The sequence below is a fragment of the Fundulus heteroclitus genome, chromosome 8 (assembly GCF_011125445.2).
Source record: "Fundulus heteroclitus isolate FHET01 chromosome 8, MU-UCD_Fhet_4.1, whole genome shotgun sequence".
Taxonomy (NCBI): Eukaryota; Metazoa; Chordata; class Actinopteri; order Cyprinodontiformes; family Fundulidae; genus Fundulus; species Fundulus heteroclitus.
In genome coordinates, this window is record NC_046368.1 from 3,832,676 (window position 1) to 3,860,221 (window position 27,546).

The 27,546-nt window shown below is 40.1% G+C and overlaps 1 protein-coding gene across 1 annotated transcript in view; it reads right to left on the reverse strand.

Annotated features, from left to right (window-relative positions):
* Positions 1 to 2,300: 2,300 nt before the first annotated feature.
* The window catches only part of LOC118563889, an 82,486-nt gene continuing 57,240 nt past the window's right edge, over positions 2,301 to 27,546 (reverse strand). Inside the window, exons 20-22 of the mRNA XM_036139959.1 lie at positions 26,361 to 26,463; positions 12,954 to 13,090; positions 2,301 to 5,430 (exon numbers count right to left, since the gene is read on the reverse strand). Of these exons, the coding sequence (XP_035995852.1) occupies positions 5,307 to 5,430; positions 12,954 to 13,090; positions 26,361 to 26,463 (364 nt within the window). The 3' untranslated portion in view covers positions 2,301 to 5,306. The remainder of the gene's footprint in view (positions 5,431 to 12,953; positions 13,091 to 26,360; positions 26,464 to 27,546) is intronic.

A 27,546-nucleotide genomic window follows, 5' to 3' on the forward strand; every position in this document is an offset into this window, starting at 1 on the left:
GATTTCCTGTAGCTCGCAGCTGCACTCTCCTTTCAAGCGTTACTTCCTCTTTGTACAAACCTATTTTTTCCTTAGCCTCTCTGACGCTTGGACTGCACTAAAATAATAATTTCACTCATTTAATACATGAATGCTTGATATTTTTAAAAAAGAAAAACAATCAGTCAAAACGTGCAATTCAATAAAGAGAAAACAATCAATTTAAACACACAATTAAAGAGCTCTTTGTTATCTTTTTTACCTAATACACTTAATTTCCAAATTATCTCTTAATTTGTGAATGATAGAGAATATGGTTGAGGTCACCACACCACCGATTTTAGAGGTATTTTGACAATTTTAAAAAGCAACTTCTTCCTCTTTTTTTAAAAACCACTGTTAAATGATCTGTTTGTCTGTTTATAACAGCCACTGAGAAAAAGGCTGAAAAAAAGGTTATTTTTACTATTGTTGCATGAGGCATGTGCTGGATAAGTACAACGGCCAGCTCCTGCATATCTATTGAAGGCCCATCTTACCCCGGTTCCAGATTTGGCAGTAAATGAGGAATGCGTTGATCAGAGGTAAAACATTGCAATATGCATATTTAATTTATTAGAAATTAAATATGGAGACAGAGTATTACATTACCATTATAAGATGCCCTCATAGCGATTGGCAATGCAGGATTCTGTCTAACTTTAACAAGTCTGAACACATCTTTTTAAGGGTGGGAACCTCCCATGTTTTTTAGGAGGAGGGGGAATCTGTTTCGAACAAAGGAACTCTCTTTCTGACCCACCCCCTCCGGCAATAAACTATCATGTGTTATCCTACCCAGCAACAGGGGGGAGACATACCTTACTGCCTAAGATATTTTTCTCAACCATTGTTTCACCCTTTCTTTTTCTTTCACAAAATGACACAGGGTGCCATCCATTCCCTATATAAACGGCATCTTCAACAACAAAAAAATTTGTATTAAGACCTGAAAAAAATACAAATTAAGAGGAGAAATTGAACTCCACAACTTGAAAAAGAGAAAATTTGCACTAGAGATCGAGTTGCTTCAAAAGGACCTTCAGAGTAAGTTCTAATACACCATTTGACAGTAGTATTGCTGACTTTACATAACTATCTCTTATTGCAGGCAAAAGATGACTTGCTGTCTTTTCTTTATAAAGAATCGTTTAAATAAAACGACAGGAACTAAGAATTATTTGTTTCGTGTTTTATTAAACATTAAAAAATGGTGTTCCACAATTCTGTCCCGTCCTCTGCCACTAGGTGGTCCAAGTGCACTCGCTGGACAGATTTCCCTATCTCCTCCGCTTATAAAGCTGTGATCTAATCCTGTTTACATGAAATAAGCCTGCTCGCGAACATGTTGCTATGACAGCAAGTCCAGGATGAGTTTCGAAGAACCAAACGATCCAAGATCATGCCAAATTGTCAACAATCAAATGCAGCTAACTGAGTTACCGACGTACGAAGAACGAGCCCTAGTTCATTGTTATTGTTTAGATTCGGGTTTTTTGCGAATGCGCGCTTGACTGGTAGGAAAAGGCGAACACAAAGAAACTGACGAGTTCTCGACGTATTTTTGTTCTTTAGATAACCCTTCTTTAGAGTGCCTTCTCCGGGTTGGGGAGGATGTGCTGCCCTTAGTGGAGGAGCTCAAGTATCTTGGGGTCTTGTTCACAAATGAAGATGGAACAGGAGATCGACAGGCGGATTGGTGCAGCGTCTGCTGTGAAGCGGGCGCTGTACCGATCCGTTGTGGTGAAGAGAGAGCTAAGCCAAAATGCGAAGCTTTCGATTTACCGGTTGATCTACGTTCCTACCCTCATCTATGGGCTTGAGCTTTGGGTCATGACCGAAAGAACGAGATCCCAGATACAAGTGGCCGAGATGAGTTTTCTCCGTAGTGTGTCTGGGCTCTCCCTTAGAGATAGGGTGAGGAGCACAAAAAAGGACCTGGTACCACATCTGAAAGGATGTAAATTTCATGTATGTTCGTATGTATGTCATTTTGGAGTCAAGTCTATGTTGTCAAGACCCACCACAGCGGCTGTTAGCAGGATCATCTATCTATCTATCTATCTATCTATCTATCTATCTATCTATCTATCTATCTATCTATCTATCTATCTATCTATCTATCTATCTATCTATCTATCTATCTATGCTGGGGAAAAAACTAATACAAACTATAAACAGGTGAACATTTAAGTTTACATGATTTTCTTCTTTTTCTTATGTGAGTGTGTTTGTGTGTGCGTGTGAATGAGTGAGAGACAATGAGAGAGCAACAAGCAAGATATCTATGCATCAAATACATTTTATTCAAAATACAAGAGCATACTTATTCCATTGCCCCAAACTTCATAAGTAGTCAATTTCCTAAAGGTAATTTACTAGAAAGCAGAATCAATTAATATCAATATAAAATTGAGCCCTCTTAATTCTCTCCATAACCAATATATCTTAAAATTCTGAAAGAACACTGAACTACAGATATCAATGTGCTTCACAAAAATATATAAACTGTTTTGTTACCTTGTATTAGGATAAAATCATTAAACAGTTCAATAAAACATCAGATTAAAAAACAGTAACTAAATTGGAGTTACAGTTTGATTTGACCATAGGCTTTCACAATCATTCCCTTAGTGCTAATGACCTGCCTAAAACTGCTTGTTATAGCAGTAAACGATTGACCAGATAACAAATATAGTAATCATGCAAAGATCCAGAAAAATTAGGGGAAGCTATTTGAAATTTGTGTATTTTGTAATTTTTTATAGTCTGTCACTTTTGGCAGGTCATGCTCTTCATCAAATATAACCAAGCAGAATACCAGTAAAAAATGTTTGCTGTACTGGCAGTGAAGTGTCTTCCGTTTATCAATGAGAAGGATATCCATTTCTGACCAGACAATTTTGATAACATGCTAAGAAAACCAAATTGATGTTTTTATTTTTTATTTTCAAAACAGGCCTGGCTCATTTGAGAGATGACTGTCTCATTTTCCATCTGACACAAACTTTTTGTTTGAATTAAAATTCATTTAAATCTAAATGATGTGAATCATTTTGTTTTAGCTGATTATCCCCTTAATGTAAAATCATGAAACAAAACACAAGTGAAAGATAATATTCCCATTTTCAACCCAACATGTTTGTGACTATTAAAGAACAATTATTTATTTTGCACTCTCTACAGACACTGATGTCCTACACATTTGAATAAATGAAAAAAATATAGATATATTTTCTTGTTCCATGAAGTCTCATCTGACAGACCTTCCCAATTCTGATCATTGGTTGGCAATTGCAGGTTTATTTTTGCAACAAAGTATTTGGACATTAAAGGTCACATGAGTCTACCTGTTGTTCTTTAAGCCATTTTGGCTGGTGGAATATTAAAAGTGATATATTAGGTATTTTAACTGCATGTTTCAAGGAGATAAACTGCATGAACAGAAGAGTTAATACTAAGCATAGATGGTTCTATTCTGTGTTTTTTTTTTTTTTAAAACAGTCCATCGTCTCTGTTTAGGTGTGGCTATTTTAAAAACATTCATTTTACTTCTAGTTCCAACCACTTTTCTCTATCTTGAACGAGTACATTATCACCCAAATATAGTTTTAATTTTCTCACTAATCATGCATAACTAGAAAGATGAAAGCTTTTACATTTAAATTTACAGAAACCCTTCACATATAGACTGGTAGCTGCTTTATATATCTCACTGTTTTTACTGCAGACTAGAACATTAACCAGCAGTCATTAGAATGCTGCAGTACTGAGCCCTTAAGGTTCCTTTAACTAGAGAAGATAGAGCCAGGGGACACAACAACATCAGAGAAATACTTCATCCTAATTTTAAGATATGCAGGAAATTCCAATAAAACACAACTTTTTTAAATGAATAGGCACTGATTGCCAGAGTCAATTGTCACTTTAATAACACAAATAAACTAATATGCATAGATAATTATGTTTTAGTTTTATATTTGGAAACAAATTAGCCGCTTGCTCTGCTACATGTCTCTTTGCATAATGTATTACTCAAAAGTTCTGTAAATGTCAAATAATTTAACTTTAATAAGGAAAATAAGTTCTACAATAAGTCCTTTAAGAGGAAAATTTTCAAAATGTATAATATTACTGTGTCTAAGACAATCTCAAGTGAATCCAGGTGAATTTTCATCTGAACAACCAAAAGCCAACCATAAACATTATGAATATATATTCATTGAAGTAGATAGGGCTGGACGATATTAAAACGATATTGAGAGATATCGATAATTGTCAAAAAATTCAAAACATACATTTTAAGTACAGCTCTGGCTTTTTTATGCTGTTGCCAAATGACCTATTTTTAGATAAAGAACACTGAATTTAAACTCAACCCTTCATTCAACCAACTTTTTACCAAAACTGTAAGTTTTAAAAAAAGAAAACTAAACACATGCTCTCTGAACTCTTTAAAGCTTGGTGATGGATCGTTCTTGGGTCCGTGTTTGTGATTGGTTTTGAGGATGTAATGAGTGTAACCTACATGACGGACTGGAATGCATAAGGAAGGAAATTGTTCTTCTATTCAAGTTGCAACTAACCCTTTTTTTTCTTTTGAACCACACGTCTATCAATCAATATGTTAACATTACTGAATTATTGTCTGGCCTTACCTGGAGACATGTCTACTATATTGGTAAGAGGATGTTGTTTACATAAGTGTTCAACAAGTTCTCTATCTGTCAAGAAGTCTAAAATGTTTTTTCTTAATCACCGCTATTTTCATTTCATATTTGGATTCAAAGTTAATCTGTTAATAAAAATGCTTTTTATTTTAAATATTCATGATGTGTCACCTGTCTTCCTTGACCACATGTCACAATTGCATACAGAGCAGCCAGGAACATTCAGAGGACCTCACCCCCGACACACACCACAAAAATTAAAGATTAAATACAGGATTTGACTTCATTTTTCAAAAAATTATAAAGCAGCTTAGACTCTTTCTCTAAGCCAGCTTCACAGCTAATTATACATTGAGAGAGAAAAATCTCACAAATTGGTATATTTAGGAAACCACCCACAAGTGATAATCTATCAGTGCAAGGATTGGTGTGTCAGTGACTTATGTGACCTTTTTAATCCTATTACTGTAATTGTTCTAAAAAAATTGTTAACTGGAACTCTACCCATGATCAAAAGAGGCCCTTTCAACTGAGAGGTAAACTACCTCTCTCAGAGTTAGATGAGAATCTATGGCATCGTGTACGAAGGGAATAAGGGGATGTTATGGAAGTGTTTGGCTAAAGTAATGTCTGAAGTTGTCCTGAACGATATTGTTTCACAATGGTCTTCATGTTTTTATCTGGCTTCATATCAGTTCTTCTGAGAAGAATCTTTGGGTCAGCAAATGGATCCCACTTGCTCCTGAAAGAGAGTATACATTAACTGACAAATTCCCAAAAAAAATACCATTCTAACATTTCTTGTACCTCCCTTGTCCTATCTAAAGTCAGACCCTTACAAGTATGGACCTACACGCAGGTCAACAGTTAGGCATGGGTTCAACTAGAAGGATAAGGGATACTAAAAAGATTGACAGCAATACCTTTACGCACAGTCTGATTTGAAGCTGAATTCCTAATGAACCTAACATGCATTATACAGCGAAAGAGAAAACACAAGAGGAAAAATTATTCTTAGAATTTCTTTTAAGCACTGGCACCTTTTCTTTATTATGATAAGCTGGATGTTAGAGTAAAATTAAAATTATCAAAGTATTATTTAACACTGCAATATTGTACTTTTAATAATTTGTTTATTAGATGCTTGCAATATTTTGACTTAAAAGTAAGACTTTATGAGATAAAGTGGGTTTGATTATTGGACTTATTTTTCAGTCAGAATTACATATACCCAATTCTGGAGCGACATTTCTGTCTTTTGTTTGAGCACGCAGTGAGACAGGTATTCAGTGTTTAAACATCACGTGCGCACGCTCAAAACTGATAAACTCTTCTCAACCCACTATGCTCGCGCAGGGGCGTTTCCAGCTTTGAAGGACATCCGGGGCTTAGCCCAGACCATTTTATGTAAATACAGGATCACTCGAAGTGTTTTTTTTAAATGATTATTAAAGTAACAATTTACTTTCAGTCAAAATACATCTTTAACATTATGCAAAACACATCTATCTGGTGTGTCCTTCTATATTTGTTATATTACTCTCATCACTTGCTGTTGTCTATACATACCCTAATTTTTCATCTAAGGGTTTTTGAATTGATAATCATTTTAATGGATGATTACATTATTGCAAATGAAAAAGGATTTTTAAGCCAAAATCTCTCGGTTTTTACAGCATGCACAAGGTTAAAAAGTAGTTTGAAGAAACATCCTTAAAAACTAATCAAACTAATCTTTATTTCCAGAAATGATTTTTATTTAGTAAAACGAAATAAAAACATCCAAGGACTTAGAACAGTTTGTTATGGTTCAAGTGATAAAGGAGTTTTGAATATATTTTAACAAGATAAACTTTATTGAGAAAAAAAAAACTTTAAAGTAAGTTAAACCAATGAACATGTATGGTGAAGTTAAGCCATAAGCCTATAATAGAACAGTAAGACTTGACAAAGAATATTTTTCTCTTTTACAACACCTTCAACTTTATGATGACGATGATAATGGGTTTATGAATGTCAACCTTCTGGGATGCTTCTGGGCAAATATGTCTATGATTTTATTGATGTCTAAATGAATGTCCTTGTGGACATACATAAGTAGCAAAGCCACAAACCTTTCTTGTCCCATTGTCGACCTCAGCAAAGTTTTCACTGCTTTAAGGCCCGAGTTAGCACGTTCCACAGAAGCACTGCTAACAGGTAGAACTGACAGAAGGTGACGAATCATAGAAATGTTTGGGTAGCACTTCATATTTGTTCTCCTTAGAATTTCAGGGAGAGAGCTGGGTTTTTCCACTGATGATGACCACTTTGTGTGCCACAACTTCACTTCCTGCCTGAATGTTGATCCTGATGGTAGATCATCTTTATATGATGCAAAGATCTCTTTCTCACTCTCATCGTTCATCATATGCAAGTTGAAAAAAATAATAATTTTATATGCTTCAGGCTGAACAGTGTCTCTGTGACGACTTCAGTACTAAGCAAGAAACTCTCAATAAAATCCCAAAATCTAAAAAAATCTAACAAAAAAAGCAACACTGTTTTCTGTGTTACCAAATTAGACATGTTTCAACCAGATTAAGCTTCTTTTGAACACATTGAGGTGAAAAAAATAGCTTATGGGCAGGTTGTAAAAAATTTGGGAGTTTGTTTGAAAGAATTTCTAACAAAATATATTTCAAAATAGTTGTCTATGTCTGGAAGAAAACTAAAACCCTTTTAATAAAATGCCATCTCATTGAACTCATTTTACTGGTCAATTTATTTTTTAAATGAGTCAAATCTGACATCATCAATGAATAATAGTTATAATGAATAATATTGATTGTTATAATAAAACAAGGAAAGAATAATGGTTAATCAAGTGTCACTGTGAAATTGCATTGGTCAGTGTACACACTCGAGAGGGGTTCAGTTCTACTGATCAACTTAAAAATATTTCATGGCTGTGTGAAAGAGAAATTTGTGATTGAGCTATATTCTATAAGAGAAATTAAGTTTATATCAAGGTAGATTTATTATTCGTGTTGGGAAGCTATTTATAAAAGTTCTGTTTCCCCCCCCCCGGTTGATATATCATGATTGTTAAAGCGATCTTGTGTGTTATTTGGTTGACTGATTGTATAATTTGTGTACATTGTGGCATGTCTTTGTGTGTTTAATACTTCTGTACTTTTAACACCAGAGAGTCTGATATTTGGGCTTGTTTTTTCTTTTTAGTTGGGCAGGTTTTATGCTGGAAACTAACAGTGAGATACAGCAACCTGTAGAGCTGTAGAGTCTGCACTCAGGTCAAGCATTAGCATACATAACCATGAGCACTGGTGTCAGGCTGAACACTGACTCAGACCTCTCAACTTTTATCAAAAGTTAAGAGTGAGATTATGCTAATTTGGGGCGGGGCTTGTTTGGGGGCGGGGCTAACCGGACCCTGGAAGAGCCGGTGGAGTCAACTCCATCTCATTTTTATCCCCCAGACAACGAAGTAGACATGTATTACTTTTGTTAAAAAGAGACAGAGACATATTAATACTTTATTGTTCAGTTAATGGATTAAGACATAAAAAAATACACAATTGTTCAAATAATACTGAATAAAATTAAGTAGTTTTAAGTTATTGACTGAATTATTACACTGTTACACATTAATCTATGGGTTTGTTTATCACTGTAGTTCTATAACCTGATTGGTGAATCAGGCTGAGTTTCATCAAGCCTTTATGGTCAACAATTTCCCCTCAGCAGCAACACTGAAGCACACAGAGGTTCCCGCTGCGTCTTTACGCACGATCCAGCTGCTGATGTCTCCCTCTTTTCAGCTCAATGCACTCCTAGACTGTTACAGTTTATAACATTCTCATCACCTTTCACAGCGACAGGTTTCTCAGTCAGTCGCCGCGCTGATCAGACGAATCTCTATTGCTCTCGTCAGTGCGCTCTGGGCGGTGAGGTGGGCGGATTTTACCTCCGTGCGCTGCGTGCAACGGATAAACAATGGGGAAAATGCATAACTAAATACTGTAAGGGGCTCCTATAAAGGGAACAGGGGTACTGACAAGTCTGAGATGAAGCCCCTGATCTTACAAGTTCTTTAAAATGACCCTTAAAAGTGTGCACTTGAATTAAAGCGTGAGGTAGCACGCCCACCGAAGCGCCACTGATTCTATGTTGTTAAAAACAAAAGAGCATGAAACACAGCTACTAACTCTCCTATTGACTTTAACTGGCACACGTTGCTACCGATGTGAGGACATTAAACGTAGGGATTCACGTTTTGAATGGTGAAAGGTGATAAAAGCACCTGCTCCGAGGGAAAGGAGGGGGGAGGGAGAGGAGCAAGCGCTGAGGCACAGAAATACGGTGCATGTAGTTAAAAAATGCAGAATTAATAAAAACGAAACTTATAAACAGACCAAGTGGCGTTTTAAACTGCATCTGGATAGCAGAACTGTTTTATGATCCAGCGTGCAGCCATGACTGGTTCTGAATGAACCGGTCATCTGGCAGCAGCTCTCCCTCCGCCCCCTCCTCTCCCCTCCTGCGTACGCAGTACAGGACCTTACCGGCTCACTTTCACCACTGTTAAGACTAAAATTATTCATAACTCTGATCACTCTTCCTGCTGCTCTTTTAACACGAACTGCAGCAGGAATTACTGATGGCCACAAGCTGTGAAAGAAGCCGAAACAGCTCAGCAGAAGGCGGAGTTTTGTCGTCCGCAGCCCAGACGGGCTTTGTGATTTTTATGCGTGAGAAATTCCATGTTTGCGTGTGAAATGTCTTGTGTTGCGTGTGAGCGTGTGAAGTCAGTGAAATGCGTGTGTCACACGGTCAATGTGTGTGAGTTGAGAGCTATGCTGACTGAAATAAAAATTCATACTAGAAGAGGTTCTGTAATTACAGCAGGTAGGGAGCACAAGGATCAGAACAAAGCAGAGTTCCCTTCTGCCTGAAGTAACCCAAGTTTCTTCAGTTTAGCAGTTAACTTGCTGGGTTCAGCTTCTTGTGCTCCTAGCTCTCATAGCTAACCCTCCTAGCGTCCATGTTTACTCCAGTGTTGACTTCAATGCTGACGTTTCAAACATAAATTAATAGCGCTGCTTCCAGCTCGCTCTCGCTTGCTTCTTTGTCTCTTCTTGTAATTATTTGGTAACCAGACCGAATATCCATCCAGCTCTATCAACACCGGGTGAACACAGCCAACCCACGGCTTCTCTCTAAAGGCTGTTTGTCTGACCCAGCGACCCGCCCCTCTCCAGTTGTAATTGGCTAGCAGGGTGTCTTCAGTCGTTGATTTGATTGGTTGAATTGTATGACTGACACATCAAAGATTGTACTAACAGAACGATGGCCACTCGGAGGTTAAAAAATAAAAAAGTACAGCGTGACAGTCATTACATTCGGGGCTTGACTCAAAACATTCGGGGCTGAAGCCCCGGCAAAATCGGCTGGCGACGCCACTGTGCTCGCGCTCGGTTCAGTGTCTGCCCGTAACCTGCTCCTTCCACGCTCAATACCAGCTGTGTGCTCATTGGATTCTGTCTGTGCGCTCGTGACTTCAAAAACTGTCCACCTCACCAGCCAATCACAGACAGGTTTCTTTCCATCCAATCAGAGTAGGGCTTGCAAATAATACTGCATTCAGATGGATGAAATGAAAATGCTGCAGTTTTTGCCAGAAATTACTAAATATAATGGTTGGATTGAAGAAAAAACAACAACCAATAAACAGTTTAATATTTTAGCCTAAAATATTTAGTTTAAAATAATCCCTTAAGTTACTAAGTGAGGTGTGAAAAATCTTTTTGACTCTTTTCTTTCCAGCTTCCTGGTGATGATGCAAAAGTTTCTTGTGATCATAATCATCCTTATCATTGTCATCATTATTTAAAGAGCACTTTAACACGAGGTAAAACAAAATAACATCTAATAAAATGACTTGGGTAAAGACTCAACAATTTAAAACAACAACAACAATAATAAGCTGTTTAAATCCTTAAAAACAAACAGAAGTTCCTTTAAACTGAACCCTAAGATAAACAGGTAACCAGTGAAGGGAGGCCAGGATGGGGTAATATGCTTTATTTTATGTTTTTCCATTAAAAGGTGTGCAGCAGCATTTGAACCAGCTGCAGACATTTGAGTGAGGACTGACCGATTCAGAGATAAAGAGAATTACACTAATACAGCCATGATGAAATGAAGGCTTAGAGTAGTATTTCCATATTTTTGCCTTGAAATAATAGATTTCACATTTGCTTTGTTCCTTAAATGATAAAAATGACTTAACTGAGGTCCTTTTTGACTGTCAAGTTTAAAATCACCGTCCATTTTAAAATGGAGGGGCTAAACATTCATTGTCAGGGTGTCGAAATCAACAGGATCAACAGTTCTTTGGGTGTTTCAACTGGTATATTTGACAATTCATGATTTGCAAAGACAAAGAGATTTGAGATTTGATGTTCTCCTCGTCATTAACTTTATCTCTTTCTATAGATTCTCTCTCTTTCCATATGCCTTATCATATAGGTGTATATTAAAAAACCTACAGTAAAGTAATGAAATGTTGATTCTGGATGTAGTGTAGGAATTCCTTCAATATAAACCAAAGAAAAATGTACATTACCTGCCAGAACCTGGATAAAATCTTTAAAAAATAGACAATACACAGTATTTTCACACCTCACATAGTAGCTCAAGGAAATATTTGAGTAAAACGAGTAAACCCTAGTGATGGATTTTTGGGTAAACTAAATAGAGCAGTGTTACATGTCATTGTTTCTAAAACAGCATTTTTCTGAGCTGTGTCGAAAAGGGCAAACATTGAGAGTTTACCCACTGCTCCAAGGACCACTACACCACTGCAGACAGCCACAGATCAGCTGCAAGGGGGAGACAACAGCTAACAATGTCAAATTACTTTTCTGTAACCCATATAAATATATTAGGGCTGGGCAACGATTAAAATCTTTAATCGCGATTAATCGCATAATTTGCCTGATTAATCGCAATTAATCGCATTGTATTTACAAACTCCAAGAATGAATTCAAAAGTAGTGTAAAGAGCACTTTTATTTTAATGTTCTGCTGCCATATAAACAAAAGTGTTGTAACATTTGTAGCACTTATCAGTAACACATATTTAGTGTAAAGCTCAACTTAAACATGTAAAACAAAAAATAGCAATAATAATAAATTAAAGCTTATTGCCAATGACAGGAAATGCTCTTTATGGGGAAAAAAATCTACCAAAAACAGGCAATTTATGAGGTAACAGCAGGGAGCAGCATTACCATTTTATGTTCTATACCAAAATGTGAAGCACAAAAAAAGGTCTACAGTAGCTATCCACTTCACCATTACATTGGTTAGCTTCTCTGAGTCATTGAATTGTTTGGTGATGTCGACAGTGTGTTTGGCATTTAAGTGATATGTTAAGTTCAAGGTGCTCCGGTGATAATAAAGTTTAACTTGGCAGTGGTTACAACTAACTTGTTTCTGTCATATTCGTTGCTGGAAGAACTTTAAACTGAAAATGTCAATTTAAAAGTTCTGTGACTTTACCCTTCCCCGTGTCAGCTTTGTTTTTTCTGCGTTCTTGGTTCCACGACAGCCAGCGCCTTTCTTCCTGTTTGAATCCGAGGCTGGGCTGACAGACTGGATATTATCCACTAGACTGGATATTAATTACAGATATCTGCAACATCATTTTGCCTAGTCAAAACTCTTATTCAAAATATCTTTAATTAGATTTTGACTAGTCAAAACTCTAATTATAATTCAGTCTTGCCTAGTAAGATTCAAACTATTTTGCCCTTCATGTGTCATTTGTCATCATAGTAACTGTAATTCAGTTGTGAGCCAAATATCGCTAATTATAGATAAAGATAGCTATATCTTGAATCAAAATTCATACCAGTAACAGTGACATTACGACTACTCAAAATTAAATTATAGATATCTATAATGGTAATTACATCCCAAAAATCTTATGTTTACAAATAGAAATGTCCAAAGGGTAAAAGGAACAGCTTTTTTCAACAAAATGTATTATGGTCCTGTTATTAGATTCAAGGTGGAAATTCTTTTTTATATAGAAAAATAAAATCCTTGCTAAATGTTGTACCAATATTATTATTAAAAACAGAATTATTGAGTATATGAAAAATGCAACAAAAGCAATTACCTAGGGGGCACAAGAGTAAAAACTAAAATGTGTTTGAGACATTATCTACATTTTATTATAGATGCAAAATTACTTACTTTGTCAGATGTTTTTCAATGGCCTTCCGTTCATAGACTGCTCCATATTTTGTTTTCACTGGATCAATAAATATCTTCTTGGTCAGTTGACAGATGAGATGTGGAGGTGTGAACTCTTTCTCTTGCACCACCAGTTTCTTGAAGAAATAAGTAAACAGCACATATGAGCATGTTATGTTTATGTTATGTTATACACAGGAGCTATCCTGCTCTTTATCAATTAGATAGAACATTTAATAAGCCTATAGGAGAAGTCACTAGTATGATACTCAAGAAAACTGCCTGATCTTTTACTATTGCCAAGTTTCCTGTTTGTTTTAAAGGGGAAGTCTGGTCAAAAAGGAAAAATCAGGGGATCATTAGCTATACCTAAAACTAATACGTTTATGGTTATTTAATGAATTTAGCGTTAATCAATAAGAAAAAAAAACATAAATTGTCGTCTGGATCACTGTGTATGGGGGCGGCCGTTACTGCCCAAATATGGGCAGTAATGGCCGCCTGACATCACATCCTGTGACGTGGATAAGCGGAGAGCCGAAGGCAGTTTGCCGCGCATTAGCAGCTGTAGGAGCTGTTGTACACAGCTGCGATCAACAACAATTATTTCGGATTTCCAGAGAACTTCACCATTGAAATTTGCGAGAGCTATTGTTGAAGCAACAATGCTCATGTGCATGGCAGTTGGATGTAACTGTTGGCGCTGTCATCATCAGGGCAGGGAACAGTCGGAGAATATCCGCACACGACTACATCAAGTTGTTTCCACGAGCGACACGTCACACACCACCACTTTATTTTACTTCACACAACATTGCGCATGGTCCACAATTTATAGTCACACCCATTAATGACCTCATTGAAGAGCACTCATTAGAATACACTTGTCAACAGTAACAATACATCGGGTAAAAGTGAAAAAACATTAGTTTTTCACCTTTCCGATTCGTCATCCACCACGGGTTCTTCTGGCCAGAGAGAAAACACGTCGTCTGTAGCCAACATTTGGATAAAGGATGTCTTTATCCAAATGATAAAGGATTTTCAGTAGGGTTTTATTTTTTTATGATGTAGAATTTGCGGTAATATTTGTTTACTGACCAGAGCGGCGGATGGATACGACAAACTTGGAAAGAGTTCATCATATCCCTCACTGTTGTGAAGCCCTCTTATTTTATACGACTTTGGTCTTATTTTTTCTAAAGTCGCTTGTCAATTTCGTGAGTTGCGGGTTGCAGTTTCTTTGGGCTTATTTCTGAAAGTGAAGTTGATTGTTTTGGGTCTAAACTAAGTGACGCCGAAATATCCCTCCGCCTCATAACGCGCTGCAGCTCATCGTGACAGCAGGAGCAGAGTAAACTCAGAAGGAGCAGCTCTGCCCGTATTTTCTGCAGTTTATGGTTGCAATAACTGATGATAACTGCTGAAAGTAGAATAGGCGGTGCAAATCACCATTTTGAGCAGAGATTGGTTCTAAAGATGAGTTTTATACTCATCTTATATCATTGCAGAACCCAACCCATAAACCGTACTTTAATGCTTATTTGTTGTCTTTGTATGTCTCTAAAATATAAAATTAGTATTAATTTAAATTTAAATGCTTAATACCATGTCTATCTTTGTTTAAGTAGTTAAAAAAATATTTTGGCATGAAAACGGATATTTATTTACAAGGGGACAGATAGGGCATTGGGACTCTACAGCCGATACCACAACCTGACGTCACAAACTGGGAGGTGGCAGTACTGTTCTTCACCAAGATGGCGGCCCCCATAAAAGGACCTTCAAATGAAAATTACTCTTAATTAAAAAAGCTTATCATTTATTGAATAGTATGTAATAATTGTATATTTAAAGTATGGCTCTGTGTCTTGGCTCTGTGTCTCAACAACATTTGAGACTCTCCTAATGATTGCAAAGGTGATTAATGTCTGGCTATTTCCTGTTTTTCACAGTAGAACAGTGAGATAAAGATACATTCGAGAAATTACAAGAAACATCTGTTGTGTACGTGGCTACACCCACCATTTCACACACACACACACACCCCCTCCCAACTAAGTTACTGCAAACGGTTATATGAACATTCCATTTAGGGAGGAGAGACTCCTGGTCTGGAGGGGTCCACGTGCACAGTAAGATATCACGTTCACATTTACGTCATACCACATACTGCATCCCCATAAAACGATGAGAGTTATCCCATATAGTGGGGATTCTGCTGAATGAAGATGTGACTGTAAGTGTGAAATAATAGATCCCCTCTGGTGGTCTCTAGGAGAAGCCGCAGTGTGTAGTCTCACCTTTGACTTTTTTTTTAAGGCTTAATCCTCTCCTACAAGCCCCAAATGAAAGGGTATTCTAATTACATGACCAGCAGCTGTATATATATATACATAAATACTTACAGGGGTGCACATAAGGTACACCCCTGCAGGTACGCATACGCGTCACAAATCAGGAAAGCGCAACGTCAATTGTATTACTACGTGCATTTCCGTACTACTTGACCGTCAGCTTATCAACACCTGTTTTGAACTACTGTCAAACATGTCCAAAAAACAGCAAACATTAAGCAGCTTTTTTGGCATTCAGCCACCTACAAAGAAACGCCAAACTGGACCGGAGCCGAAAAAAAGTGGCTCCAAGACATGCCGTGGCTGGAAGCCGACGAGGAGCGCACTGAAATGTGGTGCAAGATTTGCCGCTCGGATCCAAATCTAGCAGACAAAACAGGTCCATTCTATAAAGGCTCAAAGAATTTCAACCATCCTTTATTTGAGAAACATGAAAAGAGCAAGGAGCACATGAATGTGGTGCAAGCCATTGCTAATAAACAAGCTAGCCGACAAGAAATGTCCAGTCACCCACTTGCCAGATGGCGAGAAAAACTGAATGAAGAACAGCGGCAAGCTCTCCATAATATGTTTCTCCTCGCCTTCCATAAAGCTAAACACGAACGTCCCATGTCTTCCTATTCTGAGGATATTCCTTTACTGAAGCGGCTAGGGGTAAATGTCGGAGGTGCATATCATTCACGTGAAGGCGGCACACGGATCATGCAGAGCATCGCTCACACCATCAGCGGGGATTTCAGAGCCAAGCTGCAGTCTACTGAATTTTGGGGGCTGCTTTTTGATTGGTCTAAGGACATCACAAAAACTGAGCAGGAAACTTGCTGCAGTTGGAGACTCCCTTGTGCACATTTTGTGCACTGCGCACACACTGGAGAACTGTGCAAAATCGGCCGATCGCACCGTTCCTTACTGTGAGACATTTAATCGCACTGTGGTCAAGCTGCTGCAGTTTTACTTACAAAAAGGGGGTGCAAAAAAATGCTGCACTGAAGAAGCTGTGTGATGAAAATGGGATCTCCTTTGTGAAACTGGGTAAGTTTCATAATATCAGATGGTCTGCATGGAGACATGAAACACTGTTAAAAATATCAAGACTACTGCCAGCTATTGAAATCCAACTGGCTACGAGTGACGACAGTGACTTGCAGCAAATCTGCACAGAGCGTTTTCAGTGCTTTCCGTCAAACATGCTTGACATTGGAAACATTTTGAAGACCACATCCATCAACTTTTCAGAAGGAAGCTGACCATTGGAGAATGTAAGGACGAACTCATGGTAGCCATTGGACAGTTCACACTACTGCTTGATGGTGAAGGCCACTACAGGGCACACACTGCTTCTAATGTGGATGCTGACAAAGACAAGACACGCATACTTAGGGGGTAAATTGAAGAGTTTGAAATCAGATATGACTCCCTCTAGTCATGTGATCATTTCTTAGTATTTGATCCTTTAACATGGCCGGAGGAAATGAAAGACCTCCACAGTTTTGGAAACACAACAGTTGGCAGCATTCTCAAGAAATATGAGGCCGCCTTGCAGCTTGATAAAGACACCACTGTGACAGAATGGATGCGCTTAAAGCAGGCAGCAAAACGCCTGGGAGCCTCATCTGTGTATGACTTGGTCCTGATAGTAAAAACAAGTAACCCAGTTACTTCAACATCAACAAGGTGGTTAAGCTGTCTCTTACACTGCCTTTAAGCAGTGCAGCTTGTGAGAGGGGATTCTTGCATCTCAGCATTATAAAAAACAAGTACAGATCTCGTCTGTCACACGCTCGTCTCTCAGCCCTGATGCACGTTCATCTGTCAAGGCAGACCACAGAGACATTTGACCCAAAGCCAGCTGTAGACCTGTGGATGGAGACAGCTAATCGGAGGCTAAACCAAGGACAGGGAAGTACATCTGCAGCATCTTCATCATTTACCACGCTGGAGTCTGAAGCAGAGAACAGTGGGAGCGAAACTGAGGAGGACAGTGAGGAAGACTGAGCTTAATAAGCCCACACTACATATGGGGTGAGTACCAAACACCATCTTCTGGTACTCACCGGTTGTGACCGATCAGAATTATCCAGCAAAGGCTGATAACACAAGTTATAACTGCAATTGGAGTTTTAGCCCTTGATTCTTTATCACAAACCAATGAAGATGTCCCAGTTGATTTCAGTTGTTAACTCAAAAAGAGGTAATTCTGTACTCTTAGAGACCATATAATTTCTGGATCAAAATAAACACAAACAATTACTATTCAACACGTTATTATTTATTAAACCAAAACAACTCCCTGTTACAGTAATTATTCTAATTCAATAAAAACTAGGAAACACTACTCGCTACTAAAATAAAAATGCAAAAGAAAATAAATGAAAACAAAACAAGTCAAAATGGATTAAATGAGAGGTAGCAATGCTTAGTTCAATTCGCAGTTGTTTAAACATCACATTCAAGATGGTGGGACTTTGAAGTAGCAGCTTTGAAAGGCAAAATAGCTTTGAGAAAACAGACCTGCTAGATGGAAGGCACCTTATATTCCACAACAAGCTAAGCCGACAGCTTAGAGCTACTTTGCCCTTTTCAAAGATGGCGACTATGACGGCATATGATCTACGACCTTGTGTGATGCATGAGGAGGAGGTCTTAGTGACTAATTCAGCGAGGTCTTACTTCAGAACAAAGGATTTTCAAAGGGAAATCCGGGAAACTCAATCAAAACAAAAACAGCACAGTCAAAATCACTTATAAAATGCATGCTCACACATCAGGAATATCCAGCACAGTTAAACAACTCTGTCTCAGAGTAATTAAGCTTTAAACTAATTCCTAATAGGTTCTACCCTGGCACAAAATATCACCTTATTGGTTAGAAAGAAAAGAAATAAAGAGGGGAAGTCCCGTTTACTTGTGATGTCTCAAAGGGGGTGGCCCAATTCCGGATCCGTGGCTCTGTGGCTTCAGCAGCGCTTCGGGCGGCGCGGGTCCATCAGGCAGCAAGGAAAGGGAGGAAATCCCTTCGGTCTCTGGGCTCTGTCCGATGCTTTGTTTGGCCAAAACAAAAGCGGGGTTCTTGACAGTCACTGGTAGATAAGCGGCTCTTAGTCTCTCTGATCGAAGTAAATTCAAAGTACTTTTAAAGTCGACCTCCTGCATAGGAAAGCAGGGAAAGTTTGATTCAGAAATTCTTGGTCCAGCGAGAAACCGAAGCTCGTGCTATGTGGGGGAAAATCCCAATGGGATGAACAGCTGTATGTCTTCCCAGTTGCTGTGGTGCCAGTGAAGAAGGATGAGTTGGTCGCGGCAGGCTCTTTTATACTGTCTCATAGCAACGAGATAACGTTGCTAGGGCCGGTGGATTCATTGACCGTGTTGCATGGTGGGAGCTGGTGGCCATTTTGACCATGTTGCATGGTCAAAATGGCCACCAGCTCCGTCCCGAGTTCTTCCAAGTCAACCCTAACTTTGTGCTTTCGATCTCTTCTAGAAAATCCACCGAGAACCCTAGAAGCTTCCAAGCCTGGACTCTCTTCGAGGCCTGGAGTCCTCTGACTGTCAGTCTGCTTGGGCCCTCCTCCTTGCACTCACCTGCCTGTCCACCCTCCATCTCAAATAACACTGGAGAGAGTCACCGGATAACACCTGGACCAAAGACCCACTACCCCCCGGACCCCTGCCAAGGACCAGCCTCCGTGAGTTCAGCTCTCTCTACCTTTCCATCAATCACGGCCCTGTCATTTACCACTGCCCTCATCTTTCCCAGCAGAACCAAGAACAATCCGGCCAGAAGCATACCCAACTTTGCTCAATAAAGAATCATTTTCTTATTGGAACTGCCTGACTCCGTTGTTGCCCTGATTCAGAGTCGTTTCTTTCAAATATGACAGAAAGAACTGACCATCCCGACTCTGGGGAGCAACTACGGAGCGCGGTCACTCATCAAGGACAATTGTTAGGGCAACATGAGACCCTTCTTCAGTCTATGAGCCAACAACAGAACCAACTTGTGCAGATGATGAATGTTTTAACCCGTGGTTTTCAGGTCCTAAGAAACCAATTAAGCGTGATTCAGCCTACCTCCACTCCTCCACCGGCAGCCCAGCCTTCCGCCGATCCCACGCCGCTTACTGTCCCCGGCGTCGGGGTTATCACCCCAACCCCCGAACCTTTCTTCGGTGAGTTAAATAAATCCAGAGGTTTTCTACTGCAGTGCTCCTTGGTGTTTAACTGGTCACCTCAGTCGTTTCCTGATGGCGCCAGTAGGATCTCGTATATTGTCGAGCTTCTTCGCGGAAGAGCCCTGAGCTGGGCTGAATCGTTTATTGACGAGACCAGCATTCTTAGCCTCAGTTACTCTGACTTCCTCGCTCGATTTAAAAGAACTTTCACTTCCTCGTTGTCCGAGGAGGAAGCGGCAAAGAGACTGTGGTCCTTAAAACAGGGAAGTAGATCCGTGGCTGACTACGCGGTCGACTTCCGAACCCTGGCGGCGCAAACTGGCTGGAACGATCTCGCTCTTAAAGCAGCGTTTTTAAATGGCCTTTCCGAAAAAACAAAGGACGAACTAGCCAGCCGGGATAAGCCCCAGAATCTTGAAGACCTTATTGAGCTAGCTGTAAGAGTAGATGATCGACTCCGGGAGAGGGCTCGCGAGAGGCGGAGCCAAGCTCCACCCTCAACGCTACCGCCCGCAGCATCCACCTCAATTACGTCACCCATGCCCCGTTCGGTTCCCTCCGAGAGCCAACCGTTGGAAGAGCCTATGTAATTAGGAAATGCCAAATTAACCCCCGAAGAAAAGGATAGACGTATGATGGCGAGACTATGCCTTTACTGTGGCGTTTTAGGGCATTTTAGGTTAAACTGTCCTGTTCGCCCAAAAGATCCCGTCCGCCAGTAATCCAGGGGATACTGGCGGGTGTATACTCTAAAAACCCGGCCCCCTGGTTAATGTTACAAGCCGTTATCTGTTTCCTAGATGCTCAACATCCAGTCACGGTCCTTGTTGATTCTGGTTCAGAGCAAAATCTAATAGATCCTAGCCTAGTTAATAAATTGCGCGTCCCTGTTCGTTTATTACCTTCCCCCATTTCGGTCGCTGCCTTGGATGGCAGGCCCTTATCCACTATTACGCACCAGACCATTCCACTGAAATTTATTTCTTCCGGTAATCATCACGAGAACATCTCGTTTCTTGTCTTCCCCACTAAACACTCGCCTGTAGTTTTAGGGCATCCATGGTTGGCTATGCACAACCCATATATTAATTGGAGAGAGTCACGAATTGAGACATGGAGCACCAGTTGCCTGGCCTCATGTTTACAGTCAGCCCTTCCTTGTTCTTCGGCTGGCACTGCCTGTCCTTCTCCTGATCTATCCCAGGTTCCCCCCGAGTATCATCTCCAGCGGATATTCAGTAAGGATCTGGCCCTCAGCCTACCGCCTCACCGTCCTTATGATTGTTCAATAAACCTTCTCCCTGGAACTCCTTTACCATCTGCACGCCTGTATAAACTTTCTCAATCTGAACAGGGCGCCATGGAGAGTTACATTGCTAACTCACTGAAAGCGGGCATAATTCGCCCTTCATCCTCTCCTGTTGGGGCAGGGTTTTTTTTGTTGCCAAAAAAGATAAATCATTGCGTCCCTGTATAGATTACCGAGGCCTAAACCAGATAACAGTCAAAAACAAGTATTCCTTACCCCTGTTGGCTTCCGCCTTTGAGACGGTTAGAGGCGCAACTGTCTTCACTAAACTGGATCTCCGCAATGCCTACCATCTCGTCCGTACTCGTGAGGGAGACCAATGGAAGACAGCCTTCAAGACCCCGCTCGGCCATTTTGAGTATCTAGTCATGCCCTTCGACCTTACCAATGCACCCGCCGTGTTCCAGGCCCTTATAAATGATGTTCTCAGGGACTTCATCAACCACTTTGTTTTTGTTTACCTTGATGACATTCTTACTTTCTCAAAAGATCCCAGCCAACACCTACAGCACGTCCGTCAAGTCCTCCAACGACTCCTCGAGAATCGCCTGTTCGTCAAGGCTGAGAAATGTGAGTTCCACTGCAAGTCCATCAGTTTCCTCGGCTACATCTTCGAGGGTGGACAGGTGAAGACCGACCCGGCCAAGGTTAAGGCAGTGGAGGACTGGCCCACACCCAAGTCCAGGAAGGATCTCCAACGCTTCCTGGGGTTCGCCAACTTTTACCGGGTGTTTATTAAGAACTTCAGTGTCATTGCATCACCCCTTTCTGCCCTCACCTCCACTAAGCTAGCTTTTACCTGGACACCCGCTGCTGATCAAGCCTTCCAACTCCTCAAGAAGAGGTTCACTCAGGCTCCCATTCTCACCTACCCCGACCCTACGGCCCAATTCACTTTGGAGGTCAACGCCTCACATTCCGGAACCGGGGCCATTCTGTCGCAGATGTCTTCTTCTGATGGGAAGCTCCACCCTTGTGCCTTCTTTTCTAGGCGTTTTTCCCCAGCTGAGAGAAACTATGATGTGGGAGACCGAGAACTTCTCGCCATCAAGCTGGCCCTAGAAGAATGGCGTCATTGGCTAGAGGGAACGGAGTTGCCCATCATAATCTGGACTGACCATAAAAACCTTTCTTACATTCAGTCAGCCAAATGATTCAATTCCCGCCAAAGCCGCTGGGCATTATTTTTCTCACGCTTTCATTTTACTATTATCTACCGCCGGGGCTCCAAGAACGCCAAACCCGATGCCTTGTCCCGACAGTTCTCCACCATCTCCGAACCCATAGGTCCAGAACCCATCGTTCCCACGTCCTGTGTGGTGGGTGCTCTCACCTGGGAACTAGAAAGGCTGGTCCGACGAGCTCAGGAGAATGAACCGGATCCCGGGGGCGGCCCTCCTCGACGTCTGTATGTTCCGACTGCTGTTCGTTCCCAGGTGCTCCCCTGGGGGCACTCCTCCAAATTTTCTGGTCATCCTGGCTCCAGCCGCACCATCGCTCTCCTCACAATCCCACCACCTGGAGTCAGCATCTCGCCTGGGTGGAATATTGTCATAATTCACACATCTCTGCCGCCACTGGATTGTCCCCTTTCGAAGCCTCCCTTGGCTACCAGCCCTCCCTCCTACCCTCCTCTTTCCCGGATTCAGTCCTGCCCTCAGTCAGGTCACACCTCTATCACTGCCGTAAGGCTTGGGACCGGACCAAAGCCGCCCTCGAACACACCTCAGCCCAAAACAAAAGATATGCCGATCGCAAACGCTTACCGGCACCTGCTTACACTCCCGGACAGCAGGTGTGGCTGTCGTCCCCGGACTTCCCATTGAAAGCTGTGACGAAGAAACTTGGTCCCAAGTTCCTCGGTCCCTTACAGATCAACCGTGTCATCAGTCCCACTGCAGTCAGGCTCAAGGTCCCGCCTCACCTCTGTGTTCACCCAACTTTCCATGTGTCCCAGATTAAACCTGTCACCTCTAGCCCGTTGTTTCAAATATGACAACTAAATGGTACATATTTTACGGTGCGTGATCATGTGGTACAATTTTTAGTTTTGTTATGCCATTAGAGCCATGGACAAAATTCATATTGGATGACCAGGAGTTTGGGACCCTCACAAGCAAAAAGGACCTCCCCTCTCAGCAGGGTTCCATGCTATATAACTTTGCTCCCACAGGACAAAGCCCAGCTCTTTTTCACTCCTTCCTGGGACTATAAAAGAGAGAGTCCGCCCTGGACCAGCACCATCGGGCCTCACGGGGCCCGAAAGATGCACAAGTGTTATGAAAATATATAAACATTTATATGATAATAGTGTATTTTAAAGTTATACAGATATTAACCTTTAACACAGTAACCTGGGATGGGGAGTTTTTTTTAATACAATGGTTACATTCAGACTTCAGTAATGGTGCCAGCTGCAGGACAGAATGGGAAATTTATGAGAGCCTTGTAGTGCAGTTAATGTTTTTAAAAAGCTTTCCCAGGGCCTGAATATTATTTCAGTTAACTCCCAAGAAACAGGCCAGGGCAATAGATTACATTTAACGGCCGAGTTTCAGAAAGCACGTCTGTTGAATGTCTCCAGAAAGGGGGGTTAGTCCAGCCCCCTTTCGAGCCATGTGTGATAAAAGACATGTTCCTAGGGTAAACGGAGAGACACAACTTACAATTCATGGAAGATACTTCGGGATAAGAATAGGCGTCGTTGATAAAACTTGTAAGTTGTCTCCCAATTGGAATTCCAAATTGTAATAAAATGTATGTATGTTTTAACTGTTTTTGCCTCTGATTATTTGTCTCCTCTCTTGCTGCCAAATCATCGAACCAGATGGATGAGACAGGCCATGGTAACGTGGAGTAGGAACGAGCCCGAGTTTTATCACAAGCCAGCACAGGGGAGAAATCTCTCTTCGCCCGAGGGACATGACCGGGCAAATCAGAGTTTAGTCTTCTGTCTTAACTTCAGCGTCAGGCGCAGGAGGAAAGAATCCCTCCATGGCAAAAAACAGCTTTGTTTTATTTCTCCTAAGCGGTTACAAGAAAGGTGAGTTGAGACGGCGCGGATTGGCCTCCTTTACTCACTTCCCAAGCTCAGAGAAAAAGGGAGCTGAAATCATGACTGCAATTGGGTCAGAGAACGCTGCAGAGTCTCGGACCAGGCCTCCCCGCGACCATGTTTCGGCTAGCTCACAGCCACATGGCCGCATGTCTGCTGCTGCTACCCCTTTCGGCAGCGGGCTAAGAACCAACGTTTTCCCTTTTCCACTGTTCTTCCTTAATGGCCAAAGTGGACCGAACTCAGAAGAGGCACCGACAGGTTTGGCAGAGAAACCAAAGAGAAAGGTTACATGATTATTGGCAAATGTTTGTGTATTGCGTACATGGTGTTTTTAAACACAAAGAGCTAATTGGGCGTAGCTCATGGTAACATTCTGTATCAGGCTATTGCCGATATTAATGTTTATGTTAGCCGGCTCACTCATTATGACAAAACAAAGTTTTAAAGTTAGTGCCGAAAATCCACTAGCCAAAATGCTAGTTAGCTTCTGGTAGCTTCCGATTTCTGGTTATTCAACATAAGCCATTTTAAACTTTAGGCTTGCTTTGTTTCGCTCTGCCATCATTCCATAATGCTATGATCCATATTCCCACATTAATATGGAATATTAATGTCGATTTAAAGGTGTTTTGTTTAACTTTAGGAGTAACCGATTTTAGCGACCGATCGCTGCAGCGACACCTAGCTCCCGGTGGTAGAATCGCACTAATAAGATTGAGTGTTCATAAAGTTTCCAGATTCTTACAGAGAAAATCATTCTTTAAAATGTTATTTCCTCAAATAATGTTTTGTGTAACTCGGGATTTGCATTGTGAATGGGTTGAAAATATGCCAAATGTTGTTCTGAATTGGTGAAGCTAATTTAAGCTCATTCCATGTTCTTTAAGGTGAACTTTGGTTCTTTAACTCAAACAAAATGTTATTTCATCAAATAATGTTTTGTTTAACATGCCAAAACACATGCCAAATGTTCTAAATGAGTTAAGCTAATTTAACTCCATTCCATGTTCTTTAAGTCAGATCTGCAGTGAACCAGGATTCACTGAATTATTCTGATTCTGATGATCAACCACTTTTGTTTTGTCTTTTGTGTTCTTTTGCATGTAAATAGTTCTTAGCTTCTTTTAATCTTAATTTGGCTTAGTAGTTTAGTTAAGTTTCAGTAGCCTAGTAGAAAGGATTTATTGATGGAAATATAGTGTTAATTCAGATAAACAGCATTCTATAGTGATGTTCTCTGGATGTTCATTTTATTTCTGTTATTAAATTCTTGAACTTGAAGAGAAGCTGTCACTCATTTATTCTATGTGTGTGCAGAGTTTGCTGTCAAAAGATCACCAGTGCTCGTATCATCCCTTTCAACCATTGTCCTGATATCAGCCTAAGAGCTGATATTCAGCAGACAATACCTAACAGACAGAGTTTTTTTATTAAACATTAAATAACTTTAAACAGTGTATAATTGCACAACAGTTTAATGATAAAATCTCAATTTCTTTTCAATTTAACATATTTATTTCTTAAAATCTAAATGTATTTGGATACAAAATTAACCTTATGAAATAATTTATGAATTTAAATACATTGCTTGAATCCCCATCACATAAAACTAATTTTTACCCAAAAGCACCAGTGACTAAAGCTGTGTGAATCCAATTCAGGGACTGATTTTATAGTCAACTTTAAAAAACGTTGCTTTTTTTTCCACCACAGAAAAAAAAGGATTACATTAAAATGTGTATTTTATCCTGCTTTGTAATCCTGGGCAGGATATATTTGCAATGTGGGAATGGAGTGGCTCTCCTCTCTACTCTCTTTGCTCTGACTGCAGGCAGGTTTCTGGACAAGGCAGCAGCAGCTGCCTATGAGGCAGTGCTTGGAGAAGGGGAAGGAGCGCACGGCAGCACTCATTGCTACCTCAAGACAGATTGGTGCTTTCACGAGAAGTCACCAATAACAGAAAAAAAGTTGATTAGTTGCTTGTCATTTTTTTGAAAAAAAAAAGGTGGTTAGAGGGGTCTGAGAAATTGCTAAATATAGCGACAAAGTTGCTAAATTGGCTGCAGTGACCAGGTGCTTCCTCAGATTAGAAGTATTCCCACCGATGGCCTTGCACTTTGTGTCACAAATATTGCAGCGAGAGTAATCAGCATCGCATTTTAAAAAGTTGAAACACAGGCCAATTCTCACTATGCATACGTCTCTAATTGTGTAATCGCTTACTTGTAAAACGTCATTAACTGAAGAGAAGTATTTGTTCCAATCCTAAATTCACATCAAGGCAAGTATGCTCAAAGTTCCTGGATGTGTTCTTGCTCCACCTGTTTTATCAAGGATGCACTGTTGCATCCTTGATAAAACCCTTTATAGCTGTGAAACTGTACATTATTTGTATCAGTTATGTAATTTCAGGCAGAAATTACTCCTAAATCCCTCAGGGGCTAAGGGGTTAGGAAAGTTTGTTTTCCCTCTTTACCTTCCAGTAAAATAAAAAGAATAACAATTTACCTTCTCCTTAGACTCCATTGGTTCTCCTGCCAATTCCTCTGTTTGTTTTCTGGCTTCTTGTTCATACAACTCTTTATTGGTCAGGTATTCTTCTGCCAGAATGCTTTTATGGAAAACAAAACATACAAACAATACATACATAAATACTTGCAAGACTTTAGAAGTTAGTATTTATCATTAATATTTTTAATTAGATAAAGATAACATTTGACATTACAAATTTGCTAAGTGTTACAAAGCCATTTGTGAGACTTTGTGAGGCCTATGAATCAAAACGAGAGTCATAATCAATAACTCAGAGAAGAAATGCAGCAGTGATGAACCTTACCAGGGGAAGCTGGTCAACCAGAATTACTCCAAGAGCACAATGATGTTTCAACCAGGAGGTAACAAAATAACCCAGAACAAAATATAAAGTTGAAAAAAAAAACAGCAGATAGCCACCACTTAGCTAGTGCAGAGCCACAGAGATTAGCTTCACATAGCGGTCCTTCAGCAGCACCCAAGAAGCCGAGTAACCAGGAAGCATATACACCACTGAAAAGCTTTCATATACACTACTGAAAAGCTATCATATATACTACTGAAAAGCTTTTCAGTAGTGTATATGATAGCTTTTCAGTATAATTTAATTTTTATAATCTAATTTGACTTTAGAAAGTGCCTTGAGATTACATGTATCATGAATTGCCGCTATATAAATTGAATTGAATTGATGTCACAAACTGAGGCTTTATCAGAGGAGCAGAGTTACTAACTTCTTTTTCATTCATTATATAATAGCGAACTTGAAGTATTATAGCTAGTAATTTTGAACCAAAACACGCCTGTATAGAATAAAAAATAATTTTTATCTTTTCTGTGCACTTGGCATCCAAGTAATACACTGTCACTCAAATCATGCATGAATATTTGTAATCCTGACATGCCAACTACACTAGGCCCTGGAATACGAACATGTTTGTAGTTTACTTCTATGAGTGAAATGCTGGATAGATCTGTCCTAAATATTGCCACAACAGACATATTGTGGCAACAACAAAACACAGCTGTGTTGGTATCTGCCAGAGTGACTCACGATATGGTTATTGTTACGATATGAAGGGAGCTTCTTTCATTTATCTTCCTAAACCCCAAAGGAATCCCGAGGAATGTCAATGTTGGAGACGAGCTTGTAACGAAAGGA